The 15,787-nt window shown below is 42.9% G+C and overlaps 1 protein-coding gene across 2 annotated transcripts in view; it reads left to right on the top strand.

The window, feature by feature from the left end:
* Positions 1 to 15,787, top strand: part of RIF1 (replication timing regulatory factor 1) — a 424,226-nt gene that overhangs the window by 85,048 nt on the left and 323,391 nt on the right. For both annotated transcript variants that reach the window (XM_086957241.1, XM_086957240.1), the window contains exons 7-10: positions 375 to 467; positions 571 to 709; positions 949 to 1,100; positions 15,088 to 15,205. In XM_086957241.1, coding sequence (XP_086813367.1) covers positions 375 to 467; positions 571 to 709; positions 949 to 1,100; positions 15,088 to 15,205 — 502 coding nt within the window. The remainder of the gene's footprint in view (positions 1 to 374; positions 468 to 570; positions 710 to 948; positions 1,101 to 15,087; positions 15,206 to 15,787) is intronic.

The raw sequence follows: 15,787 nt of genomic DNA, 5'->3' as shown, positions 1-15,787 counted from the left end.
AACAATTCTTAAAGGGCTACTAAATGTAATCTTTTTTTGCATTACAACATTGGACTTGCACAAGCTTTCAGGTAAAAATGTTATAGGGTGAACCAGGAATTTTATCCTTAGGCTGACTACTCTCCACACTCTATGCTGTCTGTCTTCAATTACTTTTTTCTCTTGAAACTGGTCCATTCATGAGTACAAGCGTGAGCAAGCACATTTTATCTGTGCTTGGTTTCGTATGAGTGATATTCATTTTCTTATATTCAATTCCCTTGTGGTGGTGTTAGGTGTCCTTTTGTCACATTTTTTTCAGGCTGTTCTGCACGATTTCCTACCAGACCATTAACTGTTTGATTTTGTTTTCTATCTTCTGTTTGTGTCCACAGAAAATCATATCTGAACTTCAGAGGCTGTTCTCGTCTAAAAATGAAACCTATGTTTTGAAGTTGTGGCCTTTATTTGTAAAGCTACTGGGAAAGGTAAAGGGTGATGCCCATCTTGGTTTTTTTTGTTTGGTTTTTGCTGCACCTGGTTCGTTTTTTTCCTGAAATTATTTTTCTTCTCACTTTAATCAATTTCCAGACACTCCATCGCAGCGGTAGTTTTATCAACTCTCTGTTGCAGTTAGAAGAACTTGGATTTCGCAGTGGATCACCTGTAATAAAGAAAATTGCCTTCATTGCATGGAAGAGTCTAATAGATAACTTTGCTCTAAATCCAGGTTGGTTCAGCCCCTATTACATTTCCTGTTAGTTTAGGTTCAGGTTAGTAGAACACGACTTAATTTCTATTTAGCATTTTTTAAAGATTCACTGTATTTGTAAGAGTATGAAAGGAGAGTGTGATCTTGTCTGTATCAAGCACTCTTATGGGTTTCTGAAATAACTGCATGCCTTTGTTTAGGAAATACCAGTATAGTCATTGAGTGCGTTTGTTTAATATGGTTTTCTTCTGTTGAAGATATCCTGTCTAGCACAAAAAGACTGAAGCTCTTGATGCAGCCATTGTGTTCCATCCACGTGAGGACAGAGGCCTTGGCACTGACCAAACTGGAGGTTTGGTGGTATCTGTTGATGAGACTTGGCCCCCAGCTTTCAGCTAACTTTGAACAGGTTTGAAATACTACTTAACTTTAGTATCTTAAGCGCCGGTGTTGCCTTATTTACTATTTCATACAGTTCTATAAGCGAAACATTAAGTGCTTCTACTGTATGGTGGGAAGTAAACTAGCTCTGAAGCAGTTATGTTGTGTCATAATTCTGTATTTATATAGTGCAACATATGCTGATAAAACAAGATCCAAGGCACTATTATAATATAAAATTCATAAATCCTGAAATGGGTAATTCTAGTGTCCAACCATAAAACGCACTGTCCAGATTGTTTCTGTGAAATAAAAATTGCTGGAGGTTCCAATTCACTGGCCCTCGGACCGCTCGTGTCTGCGGTGCGTTTTATGGTTGGACACTAGAATTACCTATCTCAGGATTTATGAATTTTAGCAAAATGCAGTGAACTCTTGATCCCGCAATGCATTATTAGGGAAACCGTTATGATGCTCACTGGAGCTTAATTGAAATTATGCAAATGTTGAGGCTTGAAAAGTGCAACCGCTTGGGAGTGCCTATTATGGCCTGTGACCAAGAACTAGGAGTTCGAAACGTTTTGGGCCCAAGTGCTAGGGTGACCAACCATCCGTAAATTTCACGGACCGTCCGTAAATTGGACATCACGTCCGTTGTCCTGAGGATCCCTTTTACGGACACCTTTTGTCCGTAATTTTGGGCCTGGCAGGGAACAGAGCTGTTCCATGTGAGAGGCCTCAGATCGGGCATCATCTGTGAAGCACAAGAGCAGCCCCACCCGCCCATTGTCACTCTGTATGCTGCTGATTGCCACATACAGAATGACAATGGGCCAAGTTTGGGTGTCACAGTATGTGGTGGCCGCCTCCTGCGCAGTAGCGGCCACCGGCAACATTTACACCTGGTGAAAGGCATTCCCAAAAATCTCATCAGAAGTATGCTGCTAGCCACAGGGTCCGGAGTCTGCCTCTCTCTCCTTTTGGCACATGTTGACAGCTAACACGATGTGCCACATTTGAAAATGAACGGAGTAGTAATGTGTTTCAAATATAAATTCAATTATTTCAAGGCTGGTTTATTACACAGTATTGTCTAAAATAAACAAGCACTGGCGTTGCCAATAGGTCTCGCAGTAGGAAAGTTGGAGCTATTGGTTTTGTAAATGACAAAGCCCTTTATGTTTTTAAAATGAAAACAAAAATAAAAGGCATTGTTATTTGCAATTGTAATAGCTCCAACTTTCCTACTACGAGACCTATTGGCATTTGGCAATGCAATAGGGCTCGCATTAGTAAAGTTTGAGGGATTAGTATTGTAAATGACAAATTTATTATTTATGTTTTTGTTTTGAAATTTTTGAAATTAATAACTTTGTCATTTACAATGCTAATAGTGTTAACTTGTGGAAATGTGACACCTATAGCATTTGTTATGCAATATGTGTTGTCTTTACATGACTTAGATGCATTAATATTAAAATTAGCAATGTTTTTTTTTTCAATATTTATTAGTTAAATTAAAGATATTGTAATATATAATGGCAATAGCTTGAACTTTTGCAAATAATTTTGTGGAAGATTATGTTTATTTTTTTTATAGTGATGAAAATCCAAGAACAGAAGTGAAAGATTACATTTTTTGGGTGACATTTTTAATACATTTTGAAAAATTGAGAGAACATATTTGAATCAGTTGTTGAATTGTTGCACATATTGATGCTTTGTTGGCTCAGAAAGATGTTGTGGGTGTGCTGAGTGATGCTGTGGCGTTCAGTGATGCTCTGGTAGCGCATATTGATGTTGTGGTGCCCCTGAGTGATGCTGTAGTGGTGCTGAGTGGTGCTGTGTTGGTGCTGGGAGGTGCTGTGGTGGAAGTGTGCACTACCGGCTGGTGGTGTGTGTGACTGGTGAAAGCGTGCACTGATGGCTGGTGGTGTGTGTGTGCCAGGTGAAAGCGTGCACTGACGTCTAGTGGTGTGTCCCTGGTGGAAGTGTGCACTGACAGCTGGTGGTGTTTGTGCCTGGCGAAAGCGTGCACTGATGGCTGGTGGTGTGTGTGTGGCTGGTGAAAGCGTGCACTGATGTCTGGTGGTGTGTGGCTGGTGAAAGCATGCACTGATGGCTGGTGGTGGTGTGTGTGCCTGGTGAAAGCGTGCACCAACGGCTGGTGGTGTGTGCCTGGTGGAAGCACGCACTGACGGCTGGTGGTGTTTGTGCCCAGTGAAAGTGTGCACTGACAGCTGGTGGTGTTTGTGCCCAGTGCCCAGTGAAAGCATGCACTGACGACTGATGGTGTCTGTGCCTGGTGAAACTGTGCACTGACGGTGTGGTTGTGCGTGTGGTTGTATGTGTGGTTGTATGTTGTATGGCGGGCGTGAAACTTAAAGTACGGCCGGCCGGTCGTAAAAAAATAATTAGGGGAGGAGAAGCCCTTTGATGTGGTGTCACGGCCTGGCAGCCGTGAAAAAATGCAATTAGGAGAGGGAAAAGTGGTGAGGAGAGGGGTGTTGAGAGGGGAGAGTGGTGTTGAGAGGGGAGAGTGGTGAGAGGGGAGGAGAGAGTCAGGCCTGGAGAGAGTGAGGAGAGGGGTGAGTGAGGAGAGGGGAGAGAGGCGAGAGAGAGGTGAGGAGAGAGAGAGGGATTGGAGAGGGATTGGAGAGGGATTGGAGAGGGAGTGTAGTGGTGAGTGTTGAGAGGGTAGAGTGTTGAGTGGTGAGAGGGGAGATGAGGTGAGGAGAGGGGAGAGAGGAGTGAGTGGGGAGAGAGTGGGATTTGAGAGAGGGAGGGGAGCGTGGTGAGAGGGGAGGGGAGAAAGGGGAGAGAGTGAGGGGTGAGTGAGAAGAGAGGGAGGAGGGGAGGGTGAGGTTGAGGAAGGGAAGATGGGAGGGGAGAGGGGCTCACTTGCAACAGAAGAGCTACCTTACTCACTGGCACCAGAAATGGAACATAATTTACATACAGCAGAAATTGCATATATGATCACATGCACAATAAATGGCGTCAACAAGAAACATACAAATTAATGCTAAATGTATGCATTAAGGTGCTGAAAAGATTAATAAATTGGCTTGTTATGTCGCTACCAAAATAGTGAGACACCATTGTTTCACTACAAAAAGATATAGGTGACACTACCGTTTTCTTTACTCTCGAGTGAAGAAGAAAATGAAAAAGTCGATATTACAATTTGCCATCACCAATTTGCCTACTGTTCCTGTGTGATCAATAGTGCTCTAAGCATGCTACATTGCCACCATGCCAAGATGAACTGCACCCAAGAACTAAAGTGAACACAAAAAAAAACCGGAAAAGACAAAGGAACCACCTACTTGACACACAACTATCGTCATATGCCTGGTGCAATACAAACAACCAAAACAAAAAAAAGAGAAGCCAGCCAAACGTACAAAATGTCGTCTGTAAAGTATGCAGCCACTGGAGAAGCATGCTTGTGGGGACTGGGAGGAAGGGTGACGAGACGCAGGCCCTGCAGTGAATAATTAGGGGAGGAGAGATGCCGGCCTGAGGCAGAGCGCACGCTGGGGGAAGGAGCCTTTTTTTGGTGCAGCATCACCTGAACTGTTTTGCGGCTCGCCATCCAATGCCTCTGGCTTTAATTGTCTCAGGAGTCCCAGCCTTTCTGGGCTCCTTTTGTAGGATGTATTCCGGTGACTCCAAACATCAGAAGATGGCGAGCGTTTTGAAAAAGGCGAGGGCGCTAAGAGCTAACACAAAATACATTGTGTCAAAAATCGCATAAAGCATAGTGCCAAGTACGACTGAGCAGACGTTATTGGGTATTGAGCGTGATTAGCAACTGTGACCAGTTGTTAAATAATGTGCTGTTCTCAGTTGTTATATACGAGTCACGGAAGGGGAGAGGGAGGGGGTGGGCAACTCGAGCGAGGCTGTGCAATCCTGCAGCGTCCTTTTCATGGCCTCAAGCAACGGGATGACGGAAGGTGGGAAACGTGAGGTTGAGCGAAATCAGCAAAAAATAAACAAGAAAATACGAGAAGGGAGGGGGGAGGAGAGAGTGCGATGCGAGAAGCCGGATGGGGGCGGGAGAGCCTGGAGGGGGAGCGTGAATGCGCGAGGGGAGGCAGGCGGATTGGGAGGGAAGCCTGATGGGGGCGGGAGAGCCTGGTGGGTGGGCGTGAATGCGAGAGAGGGGAGGTGCTGGTGTGGGAGGGGGGAGATGCTGGTGCAGGCCCTGCAGTGAATAATTAGGGGAGGAGAGATGCCGGCCTGAGGCAGAGCGCACGCTGGGGGAAGGAGCCTTTTTTTGGTGCAGCATCACCTGAATTGCAAGTATTTCAGAGTTAGTTTGTGAATCCTAGTTTAATGATAGCTAAAGAAAAACTCCTTTTATGTTCCGAGGAACCCCCTTTCCACTTAAGTCACCTGGTTTCTAATGAATCCGAAAGGTGTGATTTGACCTACAGTATCACCGTGACCCTCCATTCTTCAAGCACAGCCAAGTGGCAGTAAACCAGAGATTTAAATAATAAAACATAAATAAAACACTGCCGCGGCTCAGGTCATGCAAGGGAGGCAATTACTCTTCAACCTTTGAGGTTTCCTCGTGCAAAACGTTCCCGGAAACAGCCACCCCTATTGTTTCTTTTAGGCGCTAAGCACTCACCGCATTACAGCACATCAAGAGTTAATTGAAAGATGCTTGTAAGTGTTTTTATTTTAATTAGAGAGGCCAGCGCCGCATTCTGTGTGCTGTCCATCTGCTTCGCATCAGTCTGTTAGCTCAGCTGGAAGGGGTGACCCGCGAGCGTTTGTAATCCCCAAAGTTTTCAAAGGCTAATTATGCCGAGGTCACACGTATGCATCCCACGGCAGGCGAGAGGAGAGTTTTTATTTCTAGATGTGACCGTGCAAGTATTGGGTTCACTGTGTGGACGTGCGATTGTCTTCCGGTTGTTTTGCGGCTCGCCATCCAATGCCTCTGGCTTTAATTGTCTCAGGAGTCCCAGCCTTTCTGGGCTCCTTTTGTAGGATGTATTCCGGTGACTCCAAACATCAGAAGATGGCGAGCGTTTTGAAAAAGGCGAGGGCGCTAAGAGCTAACAACACAAAATACATTGTGTCAAAAATCGCATAAAGCATAGTGCCAAGTACGACTGAGCAGACGTTATTGGGTATTGAGCGTGATTAGCAACTGTGACCAGTTGTTAAATAATGTGCTGTTCTCAGTTGTTATATACGAGTCACGGAAGGGGAGAGGGAGGGGGTGGGCAACTCGAGCGAGGCTGTGCAATCCTGCAGCGTCCTTTTCATGGCCTCAAGCAACGGGATGACGGAAGGTGGGAAACGTGAGGTTGAGCGAAATCAGCAAAAAATAAACAAGAAAATACGAGAAGGGAGGGGGGAGGAGAGAGTGCGATGCGAGAAGCCGGATGGGGGCGGGAGAGCCTGGAGGGGGAGCGTGAATGCGTGAGGGGAGGCAGGCGGATTGGGAGGGAAGCCTGATGGGGGCGGGAGAGCCTGGTGGGTGGGCGTGAATGCGAGAGAGGGGAGGTGCTGGTGTGGGAGGGGGGAGATGCTGGTGTGGGAGGAGTGCTGCTAGGGGAGGAGAAGCCGGATGGCGCGAATGCGAGAGAGGGGAGGTGCTGGTGTGGGAGGGGGGAGTTGCTGGCGTGGGAGGAGTGCTGCTAGGGGAGGACTGGGCTGGGCTTGGATGCGATGCGCGTGCATGTACACGGGCACTGCATGAAAACCGCGGGGCTGAAAGCCCTTTGGTTTGAAGATGTTTTCGCCACATGAATTCTCGCTACGCTCGATGCGCTTGCGCGCATCGATAGGTCGCGAGACCTAAAAAAGTCGAGCAGCGATGGCTCCTGAAGGGCTGTTGTTTATCCGTCAGTCGAATTCCCAAAGAGGCATGCTAGTCCCTTCTCTTCAACCTGCTCGCTCAAATTAGAGAGGCGAACACTCCGCATCTGGCTGTGCATAAAAGGCAAGAACTACCCTCTGCTTTCCTGGAAAAGTGAGGAAGCCTGCACCACTCCACTGTATTTTTTGGGATTCATAGCTCTTGCACAAGAACTCAAAGACACCCCGGATGTGTTTCATTTGTGTCTGAATTTTTACGCAGGTTTGTGCACTTCGGTTTATTCAACATAACAGGATGAAATCGTTTTTCAGTAAACGCATGTAAAAGTGTAAGGTACCCTAATCTCATGCTGCTGTATCAGCCTTCCATCTTAATTTGATGGATACAATTATGATAATAAATTTGTGTAAGGAGTCTAACTGTACATATCCGGTATACAGCGCCAACTAACCTTTTGGAATGAATGTGTGCTTTACAAGTCCACTTTTTCGTTTGTTTGTTTCCAGTGAATGATGTACTGGGGTCGTCCAAGTTCACACATGAACCCCATTATGCACAGTTCACAGAGCTTGACACCTGACAAATGTAAATTTCTTATTGTCCTACAGGCTGAATGGGTGAAAGGGTAAATGGTTGGATGGATGAGTGAATGGTTGGATGGATTAGTGAATGGATGGATGGGTGGAAGAGTGGATGGATGAGTGAAGGGATGCTTGGGTGAAATGGTAAATGGTTGGATGGGTGAGTGGATGGATGAAGGGATGAATGAATGGATGGATGGAAGGATAGACGATGGATAGGTTTTCAAATGGTTGAAAAGGTTTGGAAATGGATGGGGACACAGATGGAAGGACTGAATGAAAGGTGAAAGACTGAATGATGGATGAAAGAATTAATAGATGACAGAATGTAAATATGGAATGGTGGATATCCGGGATTTGATGGAAGCATGAATGGCTAGATGATTGGACGAGAGAGCTCTTCTGGGGAGGATTGTGATGACTTACCTTGCTTTCTTGGTGCCATAAGAGCTTTAGTTCAAAGTGGGAGGTGTTTACATTTTCTGGCAACTCCCTTTCCTATGTGTTCCTATTCTGTATTTGCTGTGTGCTTACGTGTGGGATCTATACATCATGCATATGACATTTTGAGTGACACCCAACTGCTACTTGAATGGTTACACTAGTAATAGTAACATTTTGCATGCTTTGTTTTAGGTGTAAGGTTTTAGGGAGAGCCTCATAGTGCCATGAGCTGTGCTTGAGTTGTATATTACGTTTGTAGAAATAGGCAAGGCATTTAAAAAAAAAAAACCTATGCAATAGTGTATTGACAGTGCATTCTTGAAAAAAGCTGCAGGGAAAAGCACCTTTTTGACTTCCGTCAGCTAGTGCAACTCTCTGCGAAGCCCTCATAAGCAAAGTCAGATTCCATATTTGAAGTTTCACTTGCTGAAACAGACATAATGCGTTCCCTATAGTGATTTTATCACAGCAATCCTCCCTTTAGTTCACCTATGTATGCCGCTTTACATCTCACAATAGCACTCAAATGTGAAATGCTAGTAACAAAGTCTATTGGAGCAGATCTTCCTGATCACTTCTCTCACCAAACATACCTGCTCAGGACCGTGAGTTGTAAACAAAATATCCGACTGGACACCCAGTGCAGTAACCATATAAATAGATTATCATGTGAAATACCACAAAAAGACATGCACAGTTGCTCAAAGCCAAAAACGATTGTCTCAACCTAATCTAAAACTTATTTTGACTTGTACTTAAGTGGTTGTCTATTTACATGCTTTTATACTATCGCGCCACTTCCTCTATGTCTGTAAAACTTACCTTTTGTCCTGAAGTTTTGTCCTGAATTTTGACCTTCTGTCCTGAATTTTTGTCCTGAATTTTGACCCGCTGTCCTGAATTTTTACACTCACGGTCCTGAATTTGCACCCATGCCAGTTGGTCACCCTACCAAGTGCACGCATCTGTTCTGGATTGCTGTGGTTATTTGAATAAGACGCTGTGAAGGGGATTGTGTTTCTGTTCTGACAGAGCGGCCCTGTGGCTTTGCAAACATGGCACGCAGAGAGGACAGGAGAGTCCTTTATCTTGGGACATTGTTATGGCCGAGCAAGCGGAGGTTTTCATTTCCTAGGAACCCACTGGGGTAAAAAACTTTTGTATTTTAACACAAGACGGCTGCACCCACTGTGTTTTTAATATACGGGACCTCGAGTACCAGGAGGCTGTGTTGCACACGCCCACAGAGGCAGCACTTTGTATAAATTGAAGTTACCGTCATGGCAGCGGTGCTGATCTTTCTTTTTGCCAGTGATCAAGGATGCGAAGTCAAACACGTTTGGCAAGCTCGAGATGCCTGGAATTGGTGACATGCTTGACCCTGCAACCTGAAATAAATGGAGTATAAGCTCTCCTTGTGTGAGGCATTTTTCATCAGGGCAATCTTTGTCTGTCTGTCGCACAACACGTTTCAAACTTTCGTTGATGGATAGTAGCAGCTTTCTCCAAGTCGCGAGGACGAACCGCCGCTGGAGGCACATCCCGAGTGCTCAAAAGTCTGAGTACCGGATGGGAACAAAGGGGCTCGTGAGTAAGTGTGCAAGAATTGGCAGCCGGCAAAGTCTCAGCTTTACATGAACCCACTTGGGAATTGAATTTGTGTGAAATTTTAAATACAGCCATATCCACTGGGAATTAATTTTTGTGTGTGAACACTGCAATGACCAAAATGCTTATTGGCAAAAAAGACACGAACACTGGGTCGGGAAAATGAATAAAATGCAAAGGGGTTCCACATTATGGTTGTTGTGTTTTTACATGCATGACTCTTGAAAAAGAACGAAAGTTTGAAACGTGTTGAGCCACAGATTGATGATTAGAAGCATTGAGCGTGTCTTGGTGCTATCACTTAACTGAAAGAGCAACCCTTCGTGTGGGCGTCCTCAAATGTGGTGTACTTTGTTGATGGGGGTGTGTATGTGTTTATATATATATTTATATATATTTATATATATATATATATATATATATATATATATATATATATATATATATATATATACTGAAAAAACCATAGGTTTCACACCAGTTATAGTTAGCTGGAAGTTTTACTCGCATAAAACCATTGAAATTCCCACGTTATAGTTAAATGGACTCACTATAACTTGCGCGTGCAATGCACTGCTGATGACGTCACATATTACATCACTCATGACATGGTCAGTGACATCACTCATGACATCACTGATGACACCATCCAGTGAATGTTTGCCTTTCTGAAAAATTAATGTTTTATATATGTATATGTAAAAGTTGATGGAAGAATAAATGTTTAAATAAGTGTCTAAATGGATGTTTTTAAAAAAAAAAAATGATTGGTTAACTGGCTTATTAAGTGTATCTTAGTGAATACATATGTTAGTGAGAAATGTTTAAATATTTAAATATATGTATTAGTGTTTCACTTTGTTTATAAGTGGCTGCATGGGTTGGTGAGTAGCTACATGTGTAGGTATATGGGTTATTAGATTTTTTTAGTATCAGTATGAGTGTTTGTATGGTTTGGTGGGGGTATTACTTATCACATAGATGCATGAATGACTGACTCTCTCTTTGTATGTGTTTTGAAGACCGCATATGTGCAGGACTGTATGGGTGGATGAGTGTGTATATGTGTGTGTTACTGAGTGAATGACTGTCTCACTAGTGTCTTTATCAGTAACTACACATGTTTTAATCTAGTATATGTGAATATTGATGTATATAAGTGAATATATGTGAGAGTAAGAGATTGTAAGAGTTCCTGTTTAAATAAGTATGCGTTTCTATAAGTGATTGTTTAAGAGAGTAAGTATGTGTAAGTTTCCTTAGAAGTAAGGTGGTAGTGTGTGTTTAGCTGTATATGCAAATAAATGGATGTTCAATAGTTTACTTGCATGTGTGAGTATGTGTGAGTAACTTTTGGATGACTGTTGGTGTGTAACAGGATGTATAGGTGTATCACTACATATGATGAGTGAGTATATGTATGAGTGACTATATAGAACTGTTGGTGAATGAGTGGATGTGTATATAGATGGCGGAATTATTGAATTGGTTGTTGTAACTGGTATGTGTATCCATTTTTTTGAAAATGTTAATTTCTATTTTTGACTGTTTCATAGGTTACATTACACTGAAAGGAGGTCTGTCACTCTGTCACAAGGATGATGTCATCAGTGATGTCATGAGTGATGTCACTGACCATGTCATGAGTGATGTAATATGTGACGTCATCAGCAGTGCATTGCACGCGCAAGTTATAGTGAGTCCATCTAACTATAACGTGGGAATTTCAATGGTTTTATGCGAGTAAAACTTCCAGCTAACTATAACTGGTGTGAAACCTATGTTTTTTTCACTGAATTTCATAGGTTTTTAAAATGCTAATTCCTAACTATAATTGGTGTGAAACCTATGGTTTTTTCAGTGAATTTCATAGTTTTTTTTAATGCTAATTCCCAACTATAAGTCTCACTTCATAAGTAAGACTGTTAGCGCTCTAGTTGTTCTTTAGAACACTCTGGTACATTCTGTCATTGGGCTACAGTTGGGCTACATCTAGCTGATATTTGGGCTACATTTGCTTTTTTGTCTCTGGTGGCCATCTTTGGGCTACATTGGGCTACATTGAGCTACATTAGGGCTACATTTGGGCTCTAACATATATATAGCCCAATGTAGCACAATATATATTTTTTTCAAAGTTAATTTTCGTAAAAACCACTTGATAATAGCAAAGGCACATTGGGCTACCAATCCCTACTATTTTTCCCAATTTATTTTTTTTTTATTTTATTTTTTTGCTATGGAGCACTAACGGTGCGCGCCCCGAGAGCGTTCTTTCATAAAGCGCCCCGGGGCGCGCTCCGGGGAGCGTCCCGTAAGCGCCAAAATCACGAACGAAAACATGATCGCGACGTATCGCGTAGCCGCGTCCGCGTGATACGCACGGCGTAAGCGCACCCGGAAGCACTCGAGCGAATACGATCGCGCAATGTAGACGTCCGACGCGCTTACGCAACGCGCCCCTGGGCGTGTAGCGTAAGCGCGTCTGGTCATGTGACCAGAAAATAACACTTTTCATTGGTTCAATTTTTTTTCCTAAGTTTTGAGAAACCCACCCATTTCTCTCACTATTGATTTGCACTTGGAGAGAGCAAGAGGTGTTTTGTGAATTATCTACTCATTAATTTCCTGATCTACAGCAATGGTTTCAAGGGAGTCATCCAGCAGTGATTCAGATGGTTTTGTGCAAGAGGACCCTCCTCACCAGAAAACAAAGAACCACTTCATCTGGAAATTTTATGACATTCCTGAAGGACAAAAAAAAGTTAATGCAAGTAAAGTAACTTGTAAAATATGTGGCAGTATTTTATCCAGAGGCAATCCTCTAAAAAAATATAGCTTTGGAAATGCCAATTTAATTAGGCATGTCAAAAGAAGACACCCAAAAATGTATTCCAGGGAGAGTGTCAGGGAGCTGGCAGAGAATGCACGAAGAGATGGCGGCAGCACCTCCACTGGTGGAGCAACACCTTCAGAAAGAACACGTGCAAGAATGGTCCCTAACGTGCAGCCGGTCTTTGCAGGCATAACATTTTTATGCGTGGACTGTGATGAACTACTCTGTTATGGGGAGCAGAGCATTGAACTCATTGCAATGAAGAGACAGGAACACCGATGCTCTCCCCGTCCCTAAATTTTCTCATTTTTTTGCTCCTGTTGAGCAGTTTTTGAATCCCTGTTTTTGTTTTTCCCCTGTAAAAAATCCCAAAAAAATATAAAATAGTTTTAAAAAGTATAAAAAAAATATAAAACAACAAACAAAAAAATGTTCTTTTCAGAACTACCTCCAATTTATAAAAAAATTCAATTTTTTTAAGTGTCATTCTTTTTTCTCCATGGTACGCTCCGCGGTCCGCTCCCCGGTGCGCGTACCGGGCGCTTCCCCCTCGCAAATAAAAAAAAATATATATATTTTTTTCCCCGTGGGGCCCTTTTATGACCCCCACAACAAACCTAGGGGGTGTACCCTGCCCCCTTTTGCTCATTTCCCCCTTTGATTTTTTTCCACCTCAATCCTACCGAGGTACAAGATGGCGGCCGCTGCGGACTGTTTCGAATGTTTACAGACACCCGAGAGCCAATCAGCTTTCCGTACGCAAGTCGCGTGGCGTGCTTTGAGCGCTCCCCGGTGCGCGTACCGGGGCGCGGCTCTAGATATATATTTTTTTGAACCTAAATTACTAAAAATCCACTGGAGCACATATCTTAAGACATAGCAAAGGCACATCGGGCTACCAGTCCCTACAATTTTGCCAACTTTGGTGGAAATCCATTCAGCCGTTCGGGCTAAAAGTGAAATCGGCCGCCCTATGGAAATTAACATGGGGAAAACGCATTTTGGGACCCCCCTTTTATCTCGGCCCCCGCTTGACGCATCCCCCTCAAACTTTCAGGGAAGGACCGAAGCGCCGCGAGGCCATTTTGAGGAAATTTTCAGGCAGATTCGTCAACCGGCGCCAAAGTTATTCCAAATAGAATTTTGAGATTTAACATTGAAAAAAATCCTAACTATAACTACCTACTGGCGACTGCCAGTAGGTTATATATATATATATATATATATATATATATATATATATATATATATATATATATATATATATATATATATATATATATATATATATATAATCATACACAGAAGGCTCTGCAACTAGTAAGGATGCTCATATTCTGATGTAAAATATCATTTTTTAAATTTATTGCAGAGGCACGCCAGCTACGTTTTTGGCATAAGTGCTATGCATTATGCACCAAGTCTTGTGTGGTTTTCAAAGCATCACTTAGAGATGACTTTGATGTGCAAAGTAGGTATTTACCCATGCTAAAACCTATTTTAACTTAGGCTTACTTTTACCTTCTGGCCTACAGCAACCAGCTCTAGTGTCATGTTGAGTTTTTCATCTGGGTGGTGCAAATCTGCACTGCAGCCACGTTTGAAATGTGACTTCTATGCCACTTGTGCAGTTTCTGTATATTTTTACAAAGGGTTACCAACTGCATTTGGGTTGAGAGTGCATGCAATGACCGGAATATCAGACTTCGAAGTTAAAAAGGTGGTTTACGGTTTTACACTGTTTGCACTTCTGAAGACCCTAATTCTTCTCACTAGACTTCCAAGATCTTTCTTTGGGCATGTTAGCTGTTTTCCTTAACTCAGTTGCCCTAAATTTTGACGTGGTTCTGGCGTATTTGCATTTGAGAAACTTTTTTTTCTCAATTACAAACAATATTTGTGTTTTTTTTTTTTGCTTTGCTGTGGTTGCACGAGTTGTGTAGTTCTGTATTTTAATGTTGAAAGTGGTTTGTTACGGTCATTCTCGTCTTTGCTTAAATTGTTCCAAATGAAGAAAATCCGAACACCTAGCCAGGCCTTTTTGCTTATAAAGTCGGATTCTCAAACTGTACAAGTCATTTGATTGTTACAACATGGTCAACTGATGCAAAAGCGAGTCTGTGATTTTATTTTTACTAAACAAGTTAGCGTTCCCTCTTGCATTCACTATCAGATGGCCATTTGCATTCAGAAATGGGCCTGAAACCCAGTGTGTTCCAACATATCTATTTAACTAACCTGTGTAAACAGCCCTTCTTGGCACACTGATTATTAACCCCTCTCAGTTCATTGTCGCCATATAAAACGTGTCCCAGATTGGTTATGACTTGTACAATTTGCCTCCTGAATTTCCTGTGGGTGGCCATTTATGGCTTACTCATGAGTAGAATCTCAGAAATGTGCGGGAATGGTATCCTCCCACGCACCCTCGACCCCTGATAGAAGCCCTCTGGAGATACTGCAGAAACCTGAAAGGCTTGACTACTCTGTGTATTATGAAGAGAAAAGAGATGCAGATTTGTGTTTGACCTCATCAGTTCAATGCTAAATGGTACAAGTTGCTGTCTAGTGATTCTCGGTTCTGTAAGCCAAACTCGTTTAATAGCTTGCCTTTGACAGCTGTAACTGTTTGCATTATTCATTAAGACACTGCTAAATACATGCTGCTTGCTTTCTAACATTGTATTTGAACTTTTAGGTGTGTGCTCCACTAATTCAAAACACTTTAAGTGTGGATTCTTCTTCTGCTTCTACTCCTATACCTCCTGCACGAGGATCAGCTAACCAGAGTCTAAATCAAACTGGGATAAAAGCAGGTACACAAAGCTCTTGTACATAATCTTGACTAATAACACTGGGCTGGGTGAGCAAGTACAGCTACAGGCATGGGTTGCACCATCCTCAAAACTGGGTGTAAACCTAGATTTATGGCTTCCGGGGTTAATAGCTACAAGCTTAAAAGCTGCTGCTTTATTCCCTTTTAGTGCATTAAATTGCCCAACCATTGACCCAGAGCTACTGAAGGGGGAGAATGTTGGGTGTATCAAGCATGGTATAATTTTGTCTGCCACCTCTGTCCTATAATAAGCCTTATAACCACACACAAACTTTTGGGGCCAAAAGTCTACCTTCAAGATTGTAGCGCTGTATGGTTTTCTTTGTTAGTAAGTTTAGATTTATAGAGCGCATGGTTACACCAGCTGGTGTGTCCCCACGCTATTTCACTCTGACAATTTCAAGAATCATTTGTCTAGAGTTCGTGTGTGGCCCTGGCTACTGTGTAAAACGCAATTTTTTCAGTTTCTTGCGAAAAACATTCTCAGATTGTTCCTTCCTAGGAGACATGGGAAGTACGTTCCAGGTCTTTGCAGTCAGATAGCTAAAGGATCGTTTGCGCA

This window comes from Lissotriton vulgaris, chromosome 2_1, assembly GCF_964263255.1.
Source record: "Lissotriton vulgaris chromosome 2_1, aLisVul1.2, whole genome shotgun sequence".
NCBI lineage: Eukaryota > Metazoa > Chordata > Amphibia > Caudata > Salamandridae > Lissotriton > Lissotriton vulgaris.
Note: the sequence above shows the minus strand (reverse complement) of the source record. Positions and strands in the feature narration are given on the sequence as shown.